Here is a 13,443-nt window from a genome sequence, read left to right as displayed (position 1 = left end):
AGAAAAAAGCATTGTACAATCTGTACCAGCAATTTAAAAGTAAAACTTAGACCAATTCAGGCATTGTACCTACAGCTTGAAAAAACAAAAACCAGTAAAAAATAAAAATGTTAATTTCAAAGCAAAACAAAAAGCAGTAAAGAGTCTAAAGACAAAAAAAAAACAGTAAAAAAACTGAAACATTGGTAAGTGGACAGCATGCCAGCACCAATACAGCAAAACAAAAACAGTAAAGACAAAAAAAAAAGAAGAAAAAACAGTAAAAAAACTGAAATATTGGACAGTGGACAGTAGCACGGCAGCTGCAGTAGGAAGTCAGCAACATTAAAAAATTGAAATACTGGACAGTAGACTGAAATACTAGACAGTGGACACGAAACTAGGAAACAGGAAAACGAGACGAAGAACACGAACCGGACAGCAGCGAAAAGAATACTCGGCGACGAAAAGAATACAGAACTGCAACAGGTAAAAAATACAGAAAAGAAGAAGAAAAAGAACGAAGAGAAGAAGCGAAGAGAAGAAGAGACGAAGAAGATGATAACAGACGAATAAGAAGAAGAGAAGAAGAAGTGAAGAACAGAAAAAACAGAAAAAGAAGGAAAACATACTTGGTGACGATGCAACTCAGCGATGGCGGCGGCGGCGGACGGAAATGGGTTTAGGTTTCTTTCTCCCTTCCTGCGTTCTCTTCCTTCCTGCGTTTTCTGCTGCGTTTCTGCTCCTTTTCCCGTGCCCTAATTCCAAACAACGCTGATTTGGAATGTTATTTTTTGGTTTAAAATCCAGATTTGGTCGCGATCTATCGCGGCGCCTCGATCGCGCCTCGATCGCGCTTCGTTGAGGTGCAAAGGCGCACGAGGCGCGCCTAGGCGCGTGCCTGGCGAACAGTAGGTAAAAGTTCTCACACCATAGGTTAGATAAGAACAAATATGATAGGAAAACTAATAATCTAAGATTTGGAACATGGAATATAGGAACTCTCACTGTAAATCAATGGAGGTAGTAAATATGATGATTAGGAGAAAAATTAGTATTTTGTGTGTACAAAAGACAAAATGGATAGACACACTGGAAAGAGTAAAGCAAGAAATGGAATAAGTATCGTTGTAGATAATTAGTTAAAGGATGAAGTTGTAGAAGTGATAGAATTATAACCCTTAAGATAATAGTGGCGAAAGAAACTATGAGCATAATTTATTACAAAATATTCCACCAATGAAATGATTTTAATAGGAGGTGACCAAAAAAATGAGAATATGAAAGTCATGGGTTTGGAACGAGGAAGGAAGAAACTATATTAGATTGACAATAAAACTTTAAAAGGAATAATAAATCAATGTTTCAGCTCTTTACAAATCTTTCTATCCTTCTTCCCAATCATAAGAAAGCCAATTCGATTTATTATTTTTAACGTGATTAAGTGTTCTTCTCTTTTCTAAGAATATAAGGTTATATGCCATCGCAAAATCTAATATAGTTTTCCTTCCTCATTCCTCGCTCGCTCCAAACCCATAACTCCCATGTACATTTTTACTCCGATATGTCCATTTAGATCACCTCCTATTAAAATCATTTCATTGGTGGAATATTTTGTAATATTTCATCTAAGTCCTCCCAAAATCTTGATTAGCTTCATCTAATCCTATTCAGGATATTTGATCTTTTTTCGCCACTATTATCTTAAGGACTATAATTCTATCCCTTTCTTACTACAACTTCATCCTTTAACAAACTATCTAATACCCACTCCATTTTTTTTACTCTTTCCACAACTTAAAACCCCAGTTCTTTATCATCGTGTCCATTTTGTCTGACACACAAAATATTAATTTTTTCCAAATCATCATATCTACAACCTTCATTGATTTACCAGTGAGATTTCCTATCATATTTGTTCTTATCCAACTTATGGTGTGAGAACTCTTGTCTATTTAACACTACACCCAAGTTCTTGGAGATGTAACGGTCCTCGAGACATTACTCGAACTCTTGCGTATTTATCACTACACGAGTTCGAGAGATGTAGCGACGTTATGGACCTTTTCGGGAACAACCTAGATTAGCAATAGTTTAATGGATTCATTTATCAATATTTGTCATAGTTTAACGCTATTGATCGTCCATGACCGGTCGTCATGGGCGGAGTTAATATTAAAAATTAAATATTAATTAAGAATTATGAAGGGTATGGGAATATTAAAAGAATTTTTAAAATTTATATTATTTAGACTCTGGTATGGGTATTGACACAATTCTAAATCTCCGATATGACTTTCTATAATCTTTGACAAGGGATTAATAAAGTATTAACTAGCATGTAAAAGATTATAGAAAGTACATATATGAAGGGAATATATGAAGTCTGCATGTGAGTAAATTTATAAAGTTACATGAATATATTGGAATTTGAAAATAATTAGCTTGACTGTTATTTCATCGCATCTAATTACCATGCAAACTAACCCTTAAGTTATAACCTCAAGTTCTTTTGGTAGGGTTTTACACTTACAAGATTGTAAAGAATTTTTCGATCAAAATCCATTAATGGACCTAGAGATCTCAAATTGCACTTATTTCATTTTTTGTGGATTTCTGGGATTGCAAAGAGTTCAAATATGCTATTCATTATTTATTTTAGCTTAACAGAGGCATTAAAATGTAATATGGAAGAATCGCCAAAAATCTCCACATTGGGCTTGATATAGTTCAATATCAGGCCCACGTTGGGCCTGATATGATACATATCAGGCCCAACGTGGAGATTTTTACCGGTTCTTCCATATTATATTTTAACACCTCCGATAAGCCAAAAGAAACAATGAATAACATATTTGAACTTCTTGCAATCTTAAAAATTCATAGGAATTAATAGATGTAATCTGAGGTCTCTAGGTCTATCAGTGAGTTTTAACCGAAACTCATTGATGGACTTAGATATCTTAGATTGCACCCATTTTAGTTTATGTGGATTTCTGAAATATGCTATCCATTATTTATTTTGGCTTTCCAAAGGTGTTAAAATATAATAAAGAAGAATAATCAAATATCTCTACGTTGGGCATGATATGATTCAATATCAGGTCCACGTTGGACCTGATATGATACATATCATGCCCAACGTGGAGAGAATGAATGTACAATGCCTAATAATGGGAAATTCTATTTTACTTCTTTGAGGATACAACAATGAAAATAGACTCGAATAAACCAATAGGTTTATCATCTGGACCAGCTAAGACCCATGATGATTTCAAATATGGAAGGATTAAGTGCAAATATAAGGTTCTTCATTAGACAAACCAAGACAATTAACTGACAACGAAATGCTCTAAAATACCAAGTTAACAGGTTTGTGCTGAAATTGCAAATTTTATGCAAACCAAACAGTATAGAAATACTCATGGTTCACTAAGCGTTAATGACACAAATTTTAGCTAAGAGCGACTTGTTAAAAGTATGTGAGTATCAACAAAACAACAAAACAACAAAACAATGCAAATAAACCAAAATTATTTAAGCACAAAAAGCTATAAAATATCTATAAAGAAACCTTATGTGGTTAAAGAAATCCAATCTCTCACTATGGTAAGCTCGCATGAAGGTCCATCTGGCTCCAAAAGTTTTAAATACTCCAATGCAGTTGTCAAAAGCCCTTGGTTAGCTAGTAATTCAGCATACTTCTCAACAAGCTTAGACAAGGAAGCACTAAACCGTTTATGACTAGTTGCAAGGGTGAGAACAATAGTCTTTTCCATCAAATCCTATCACAAAGTAGCAGTCTATCAATGCTTCTGATTTCCAAAAGTGACAATTGAATTTGTGAATTACCTGAAGAAGATCTATGTAAGTCCTTCCAGCACTATCAGACTATAAGACCAAATCTCCACAGTTTTGTCTACATTCCCAGTGGCAGCAAGGGTATTTCCCACCGTCAAAAGTCTTACAGCTAAAGTGTCACACAGGGCAGCCCAATGGTCTTTTTCAGCAAACTGTTACATAATTATAATCACATAAATTAGTATTTTCTGAAAGTATACATGATGATATTGTGTAATCAGGAATTTTTCTGAGAGCAAGGGCTAAGGAACATGAAACAACAATTGTACAATGATGAGAAGCATGACAAAAAAAGTCAGCAAGCATCCATGTACAGAAGCAATTATAAAACTTCATCCTAGCCTGAATTGAGATCGTTGTAATTTCTATTAATCAATTTTACTATAGATTTCGAGGTAGTGCATATTAAACATAGAATGCAAGCATTCAGAAAACATTTACATTTCTCATTGACAGAAATCTACACTGCTGTAGAACCAAATGTAACATGAAAGCACTTTTTTAAAATGCACGTCAAATTGTAGATGGTCAAAAAAATAGTCCCATTCCAGATGGTGCGATCCAATCTGGTAGAATTTCCTAATTAGGACTGCTCACAGGAATGTTATTTGATATAACACATTTTATTGCATATACTAGGAGATAGATTGCTTGGTCTGGTAGACGTGGAGATTTTTAGCGATTCTTCTTTATTATATTTTAATACCTCCGAGAAGCCAAAATAAATAATGGATATCATATTTGGACTCCTTGTAACCTCAGAAATTCGCAGGAACTGAAATGAGTGCAATCTGAGCTCACTAGGTTCAATAGTGGGAAGATAAACTCCCTTCATACATGTACTGCTGTTGTGGTGGCTGCGGTGCAGAGACAAAGGGGATAAATAGAGAGGAGAGGAGAGATGGCAAGCCATGTTTGTAAAATAGCGATCCTAGATTGTAGGATCGTACGATTCTATGATCCAAAAGCACAAATCGATCCAAGATCGTGCAGAATCGATTTTTATAGTAGGATCATAACAGGATTGGTAGAATCGAAACAGGATCGGTAGGATCATAACAGGATTGGAGTAGAATTGGAGCAGGATCAGTGGAAGCTTTGAGAGGTCATAACTTTTGATTCGGATTGAATCACGGGACCTATAATATATCAAATCAAAGATCGTTTAGAGATTTTTAATAAATTTCAAAATTTTTCCTTAACCACCCTATTTCAAACCTAAAAAATATCATTTAAATCCTTTTTGAAGGCCAGAAGATTTTCTTTTTTTTATTATCTCTTTTTCGTCTTGTTAGGGTTTTAAATTATTTAAATATATGTTTAATTATTTTTGAGTTAGTTTTTGATCAATAATATTTTGTTATTTCTTTTCCCCAAAATGATGAGCTTTTGGATGTCTATTGTCTAGTATTGTGTGACATCAACCAGTCTTTAGAAGATTATTTCCGGTGTTCATATTTGAATCAAAGGCTTCAATATCTTCTGTTATTACGTTAGGTGCTTTGTTGGCCTTTAAATTGAATCATCTTATAAATCAAGGAAATATTTTTTTAGAATGTATTATTATTATTGTGTTAATAGAAAGTTTATATTCTTTCATTTTATGATATGAAAATATAAGTATTTTTATTGTGCGAGAATGATGGTTAAATTATTAGTTAATTTAAATTGTATATGTAGTAATATAATGAGGTGTTGAGGGTAAATGATTACGTATATATGCAAAATTAGTTATCTATTTATGTGTAAATGAGTTTTTTAGGTATTTTTTCTAATTATTAATCATGTATGATAAGATTTTAATGGTTTTTGATAGGATCGTACGATTCTACGATTTGATCTCGACCGATCCGATCTTGACCCTAAATCAATTCTACGTAGGATCGCGATTCTACAAACTATGCTGGTAAGCAATGCGTGGAGAGATTTCGTGCATGCGTGTGTGGCAAGGACGAGCACAGGCGGCTGGCGGTGGGCTCACATGCATGGGAGAAAACTACGGGAGGAGAAAAGAAGAAAGAGAAAAGCGTGGAAATAAAAGCAACACGTAATAGGTTGCCAAGATGTCCATTTCATTTATAGGCATGCTTTCACATTGACTTGGAGATTCCTTATTGCAAAGTTATTGACATAGCTTCTCAATAGAATTGTTGGATTTTGCATAAATAGATCAACTATGCCAATTGAAAATGAAGATATCTAGTCTATTCATCTATGCTATCTATAGTCGGGTATAAGCATCCTGTACAAATGTGGATCCATGTTCCTAGCATAGATATTTCTAAATCATTGTACACCTGATCAATACAAATGTTAAGCGGCTAGTCTGAATGTAGGTGGTCTAAGTGTAGGCTATAACATAGGTATAGAGGGGATGACGAAGAGTCCAATTGAGCTTACTATTGTTCGACAAATTAGTTCCCTGACTGGTTGATTATAATGTGTATAAATGCTAAACTTTGTATCCTCTTTTAACTGAAAATTTTAATTTAAGTTCCACAAGTTTGCACAACTAATCATATCTCACCTAAAGATTCATGACATATTCTATCTATTGTAGAGAGAAATTTTGGCATGCCACTTCTAGGAGGTCATCATAAATTGGTGTTTCACTTTAATCCTAACCATGCAATGCACTTGTTTACTATATGAGAATATAATCAAGGATTTGTCAATGCATCATATTTTCTGATTTTGTCATGATTTTCTTTATTTTGTGTTCCTCTATTCATAATCTCTTTATACTTGTCTTTGAATTGTTAAAAAGAAAAACATTTTTATGTATAATCTTTACTTTCTTTACATTATCATTTCCAGAGTAAGAAAATAGTTGAAAACAATTTTGACAAGCTTCGCTTTCATGGGCTTGGGAAAGATTATTCATCAACTTGGTGGAAGGCTCTTGCTGCTCAACTTATGATCCATGGTATTAGAATTTGAGCTCCAGTTTTTCCTTTAAATATAGTACTTTGGCTCTCCATGGAATTGTTTCTTATTTTTTTTGCCATTTGTGAATTGTGGATGTTATTTACTTATCATACAACAATCTTAACTCCCTACCAAAATAACTTCTGGATCCACACATTACCTTCTTTATTCTCCAGTGAGGTTCCCTTATGCATATCTCTTAACAAAATTTTGCAGTGAGTCAAGTTTGGATACACATCTCTCCTCCCTTCCAGCTTTTCTATCTTGCTCTGCTGTAGAGCAAAAAAACATAGAATCTTGGGAGAGGGGGATTCATCCATTCCTTTTGCTTCTTCTATATCTACTTCTATATTTTACCACTAACTTCCTTTCTTCTCCCTTTTGTTTCTCACATCTATGTTTCTTTAATTTGTTTCCTTCTGTTTGCAAATTCTTTCTATTCTTACTACTACTTTCTTCAATATATTGCTTACTGCTTTGTGCACCACTTTAAGGAGAAACTGTTAGTATTAGCCCTAATACCAATTATGAGATGATTATAAAGGGCTCATTTTGTATCGTATTTCATTATTAATAAAAGACAAAGTTGGTTATTATATTTATTTCAGTTCAGTGCCGATTGAATAAGTATAATAATGTCCTTGGGTAGTAGGTTCTTATCTACAACATATCAATTGGTTGAATTGATAGTGAGACATTGTAGATATACATGGAACACTACTCTTAACTATTCCTAGTCAAGCATTAATATACAAGGACAATATTAATGCGTTGAGACTAGCATGTAGGTCAACGGATGACTTAATCTCACAAATCATGGATATGAGATATCAGTCGACACGTATATATTGAGAATATACACGAATGACCCTTACGAGAATGTTTCGGATCGCTATACGAGTGTCATAAACATTCTGACGACTATTGGTACGAAAGTGTTTAGACCAAGTCACTACCTTCCTACATAAGGAGTTGTGTACTTTAGTATCTGAAACGCCATCTCGTAATAAGTGGACAATAAAGTCGATCAATGGGTACGCAATGAATTATGCGAGAGACGCGAGTGATGTAGATGGGATATATCCTTCCATACGACTAAGCGATATCTACGAACCCTCGATTAGAGAAAACAAGACCGTAAGTACGAATGAAAGTCAATATGAGATATTGAGCTTATTTGATCGAGTGTGTCTACTTAGAGATCAAGAAACACAAAGGTTGATAAGAGGATGACATGGTCTATGCCTCATTGATCAATCTAGATATTAAGGATAGAGAGACCAAGTCATACAAGATAATAGCCACGGGCAGCTTAGGTCGGATCTCGACTTTCTCGTCACTTGGGCAGCAATGATGCCTTGCTAGATGTCACTCTTATGTATCTAAATGTTGATTTGGATACATTGTCAACGTTACGAGAACCTATCGAGTCGCACAAAGAACAAGCAGATATGGAGATGAGTTCATATAATGAATCATTGGATTAAGTCTAATCTGAATTGGACTTATTGAGTAAGACTCAATTAGATCTAATTATTGGATTGAGTCCAATTCAAACTAGACTCATTGAATTAGATTCAAAGGTGATGAATGGTGATTCATCGAATTGCATGAGAATCAATGAGTTAGACTCATTGGGTGAACTTGAGTTCACTAGGGAAGTTGAATGGTCAAAATTGAACCATTGGATTGAATGGTCAATTTTGAGCCATTGGATTGGAAGATGAAAGGTAAAACCCTTTGGTATTCATGAGATGGATATATATATCATTTTGGATGATATTTTCTAAAGGAAAAAAAACTTTTAGTCTTCTTTTTCTTCCTCCTTCCCTCTCTTGGCCGAAACCCCTTCTTGTGGTTGCTAGCACAACCTTAGGTGATTTCCTTCTCTATCTTGTGAGTTTGTGAGACAAACGAAGACAAGGCTTGTTCGTGTGGATACTGTAGAGGCGCGAACGTGAGATCGTGTTGAGATCCAAGTTGTCTGGAGTCTGTGAGCACGCATTAAAGGTATAACCACTATCATGCAACTTAGTATAAGTTATTTTCTTTCCCTTTCGCATGGATCTCCTGGAGGAATTAGATATTTTTCGCTGCGCTTTCGCGTATTTAGCACCCTAGTTCCTTACAGAAACCCGCTTGAAATATTTGCTACTTAGAGCTTTATCTCTTCCTCTAGTTCCAGCTTCATCCCAATACCTTGTCGAGTGTTTTCCTTTACCCCTTCCATTTGTTCAGCATGTGCTACCACATGTGCCATCGCAAGAAGCTCATTTAATAGATTTATCTCCTAGTCTCACTTCATTTTTTTTTCTCTTTTTTATCATCTCTCCTTATTGGTGTATTGATTGAAGGTGATTTTTTTTTTTTTTTTGCCTACATTCCCTTTCATGTATTCTAAAATTTTGCTTAATTATGTTTCCATTTTAATGATCATGTCTTAGTTTATGGTTTTAACTTTTAACTTGTAAGAACTTTGTAGTTTATATAATAAGGTGAACTGAGATAGTATCTATTTTTTTTTTTTCTGATAATTTAGATTCTAGTTCTTTGAACCGATTAATCTTGGAGGTGACCGGCCTAATCCTGGAGGTGATCGGTCTGGCCTCACAGAAGTTTCCTACTAGCCACTAGGTAAATCGGGAAGTGCTCATGGAGGCCCATCCAATTAGCCAGCATTTTTAAGATTATCGTCCCACTAGAGGAAAATTCCTACAGTCCACCACAGTTGGAATTCAACCCTTAGATGACTAGTTAACTACTTAAAGGGCCTAACCGTTGCAACATTGCCCCAGGGTCTAACCACCTATATATCATGTAAGATGTATGATAAAATACCAAATTAGCCAAAACTCACATAAAAAATTCATAAGAAATTAATAAAAAGTATGAGGATAACTATCTTTCTCATACATGGAAAAATAGATCTCATATTGAAAATTGATAAGATGATAGTACTTTTATAGACTCAACCCTAATCAAACTAGGAAAGAAGTTCCATTAATTGGAAAGTCAGTGATCCCATTAAACTACTATTAAATTAAAGATATTCCTATTAAACTGAAATACCAACTTGTTCACACTAAAATAGAACAATTGTTAAATTTAATTACAATTCAAAATCAAAACTTGAAATTCAAATCAATGTCTTTTCCTTGTTTGAATTGTTCTCCATTGAGAAGAACTCAACTCTAGACAACTCTTCAACATCTTTGCTTTTCTTGGGTTGTATTCAAAGGTAGGGAATAATTGCTTTACTGTAACGACCCGCCTCCTACTAGCTAGGCTGCGAGGCCGATCGCTACATTATGCTGTGCTAGACTATTAATGCGGAATGAAAACTGACTAATTTAAAATTTTACTGAACTAAATGCTGTAAAGTTCAACTTAGTGTTTGTACCAGGAGTTGTGTACGTGTACGGAAGGTGTTTATACCGATAATAAACTTCGATCGATCCACGCACCGATCTACCGACATCGCACGGTAGAAACTCCGGATCGCTCAACCGACCGATCCATAAATTACAATGCAATCAGACGCCGCCGATCGGATTGACCGGATCAGTCGATCGATCGATGACGAGGCCGATCGTTGGCTCTTACCTCGGTCTGACCGATCGAGCCATTTTCTTTTTCGCGCTCCGGCTCGATCGATCCACGGATCGATCGTGAACTAACAAAAGCGCAGAAGCAGGTCACGATCGGTGCGACCGACAGAGATCTGGACTCCCGATCGGTTTCGATCGTGACGCCCCTAATATCGACGATGCTTACAAAGTCATTACACAACCCTATAAAAGCTAAGAGAAACATTCTACTAGAGGTAAAAGATTCAATACTATAGCTACATATGGAAACCAAAACTAGGTTTTATAATGTTCTCTAACCTATCAGCTTTTATTACATAACTATAACCAATGTAACCATAAGATAACGTACTAATGCATACGAACACGCTCTAATGCGTAATAAAATAAAACTAGATCCCTAGGATCTTTATTCTAGTTCCTTCCACGCATCTGTCATCGATTGACCAGCCTTTCCATCAAGTCCATTTTCCTTTTACCTATCCGCAGATAAGGAAAATAGTATCTGTAAGCTAAAAGCTTAGTAAGAAACCATCTACCTCACTAAAACACGATGCAAATATGATTTTAAATCACGCTGTTTGAAAGGATATGCTAAGTATAATCAATAAACTAAATACGGCATGGCATATAAGCATACAATCACGGCGTATCTAAAGTTGACATGATATCAATCATATGGTATCAATGAAGAACTAAGTCGATACTAAAACTGAGCTACTGCTAGGACTCAAACTAATTTGTGAAAGGTTGAAAACCATATACATATAGTAAGTGAAAATACTAAACATCTACACACACGGCCCCCTTGAACCGATTTGCACTTGAGTCCTAACTAGACCCGGGATTAAGTTCCGAATCTAGTAGGGTTTACTAGGTTAGCTAAACCTAGGGACCACTACGGAGTCCAACCCAACGGATATCTAATCCAAGACAAAAGCAAAAGTAAAATCTTGAAATACAATAATATTATTTCTTGAATCTAGGTTATCTGAACCTGAACCGGTGTGCAGAGGCTGGAGTCACCCATTCGACATCTAGTCTCGTAAAAGCTAAAATAAAAACCGATCATGCTAATTAACATGTCTACATGGCATTTAACTAAACGCCATCATGAGTACAAGGTCTGCCAGGCATTTTGTCGATTCGGCTTCCAATCTCTCCTCGCGATCGTCGGGAGACCACCTCTAGAGCCTGTCCCAAACGAGGATACACGTCCCAGCAGGCTCATCTAATCTCACAATCCTAAGTGAGAGTTAAAATACACACTATCACAAAATTCAATAAAACTAATCTAACGATAAAAGAAAAACACGAGAGCTACTTGAGCGGTGACTTATCCGGGGTTTACGATTAATTTCCATACAATTATTCGAGACCTGCTGTGGAGTGATTTCTCGACGGCTTGCCGCCTCTAAGCCAGCGTCTGCGAGCCTCATGCCCGGATCATGCGAAGATGTCCCTTGGGGCCCTGAGAGAACCCCAGGTCTCCATGGTCGCCGAGAGAGGAGGAGAGGAGGAGAGGTGGCGCGTGTGAAGGGAAGGAGAAGTTGCAGAACCAACCCAAAATAAACCAAACCAACTTATGTTTTCCTATTTATATTAGGTTATGGGCCCAACTCAATTATAAATATATTTGATTCTCCTTTCTCTCAAACAGCTCAATTTCAGACCTTAAGGCTAACTAAGGTTTAAGCGGACCCGAGAGGTCGGTTCGATCTGCTAGGCCATTTTACCTTTCTAATAATTTCTCTACTTATTCACTCGGAAAATTCCGGAAAAATATCTAATAATTCGAAAAATCATAGAATATTCCTAAAATAGTTTTGAGAATTTTGTACATTTCATTCTTGACAATGGTTCTTCATAACTATTTTGATTGGATTTTTCAATGTGTAAGAACTGAACTCGATTCCACCTCCTACACATCTTCGACTTCATTTCCTTCTTGTCAGGAGAAGCAAGGTAGATAAGTCTTTTATCTTTTGTAAATAAGTTGATGCTTAGGGTTGTGTGACTATATAAGCATATGTAATCTCTGAAATATGATATGAAGAAAACTCTTTATTCCAACATGGTATCGAGCAAAGTTTCGATCCAACCCTAACCCTAACCGTTGGCCGTCTTCTCCTCTTCGCTTTCGCCGACTTTCCTCTTCCTTTCTTCATACCGACCCTTTCTTCTTCCCTCTTCATCACGATCTTTCACTTCCCTCTCGAATTCCTTTTCTTACCCCATCGTCGCCTTCCAAAAATTTTAACGGCGGACAACGCTAGCGAAACCTCGAGGATTTCTGCGAACCCTATGTTCTTCTTCGACAAGTCTGCTTTTTCGCGAATGGCGGAGGGTCCGGTCTTGGATAGTATCGCGTAAATTGCTCGAGACAAATTACGATCTCGCTTCTTTGCTGAACTTTATGTCGAAGGCCATGATAAACTTGATATTCTTCATGGCACTAAAGTGAAACCAAATGAAAAGGATCCTAGCTCGCATCATGGCGTGACATCGATTCAATGATCGATGCTTAACTTAATTCGGCATCAAACAAGTCATTCTTCATAACAAAACAGAGACGTAAAGAGCTGCGGATACTGATGATGATACGCGACTTATCGCATTACGCGATTTGAACGAACAAGGTTCTAAGGTCACCTTACAATACACCGAAAGGACCGTGTGTGAAGTTCACTACCACCGATGGAAAATCGGAGTTCCTGATCGATTAGAGATATTTAAAGCTCGAAAAAGATGTAATTATTAAATTTTTAATGGACTCATCGCGAGAGTTTGAGAATTTAAAGGCAAATTCTTGGTTTGATCCTACTCCTTCTCTGACAGTTTACTACAAAATTCTAAGTGAAGAAGGTAGAAAAGGACCATGAACAACAAGAGGATTTCCGGGAGGTCCTCCCATGGGAGACCTCGCCTTTATTGGTTCTACAAACAAGTTTCGGACTGGGGAACTAAAGACAAGCAGATTTTGTCTTTCAAGACGAAGAGAATAATCATGAATTCGATTTACATTGGGAAAATATCCGTAAAAGAAACCTGAAAAATTTAAGCACAATGCTAAGAAGGCTCCTAATAG

At 36.2% G+C, this 13,443-nt stretch overlaps 1 protein-coding gene across 2 annotated transcripts in view; it reads left to right on the top strand.

The window, feature by feature from the left end:
* Positions 1 to 13,443, top strand: part of LOC121984331 (ATP-dependent DNA helicase RecQ-like) — a 90,879-nt gene that overhangs the window by 63,672 nt on the left and 13,764 nt on the right. For both annotated transcript variants that reach the window (XM_042537212.1, XM_042537210.1), the window contains exon 12: positions 6,658 to 6,766. In XM_042537212.1, the coding sequence (XP_042393146.1) occupies positions 6,658 to 6,766 (109 nt within the window). The remainder of the gene's footprint in view (positions 1 to 6,657; positions 6,767 to 13,443) is intronic.

Source organism: Zingiber officinale, chromosome 5B (assembly GCF_018446385.1).
Source record: "Zingiber officinale cultivar Zhangliang chromosome 5B, Zo_v1.1, whole genome shotgun sequence".
NCBI classification, from domain to species: domain Eukaryota; kingdom Viridiplantae; phylum Streptophyta; class Magnoliopsida; order Zingiberales; family Zingiberaceae; genus Zingiber; species Zingiber officinale.
Note: the sequence above shows the minus strand (reverse complement) of the source record. Positions and strands in the feature narration are given on the sequence as shown.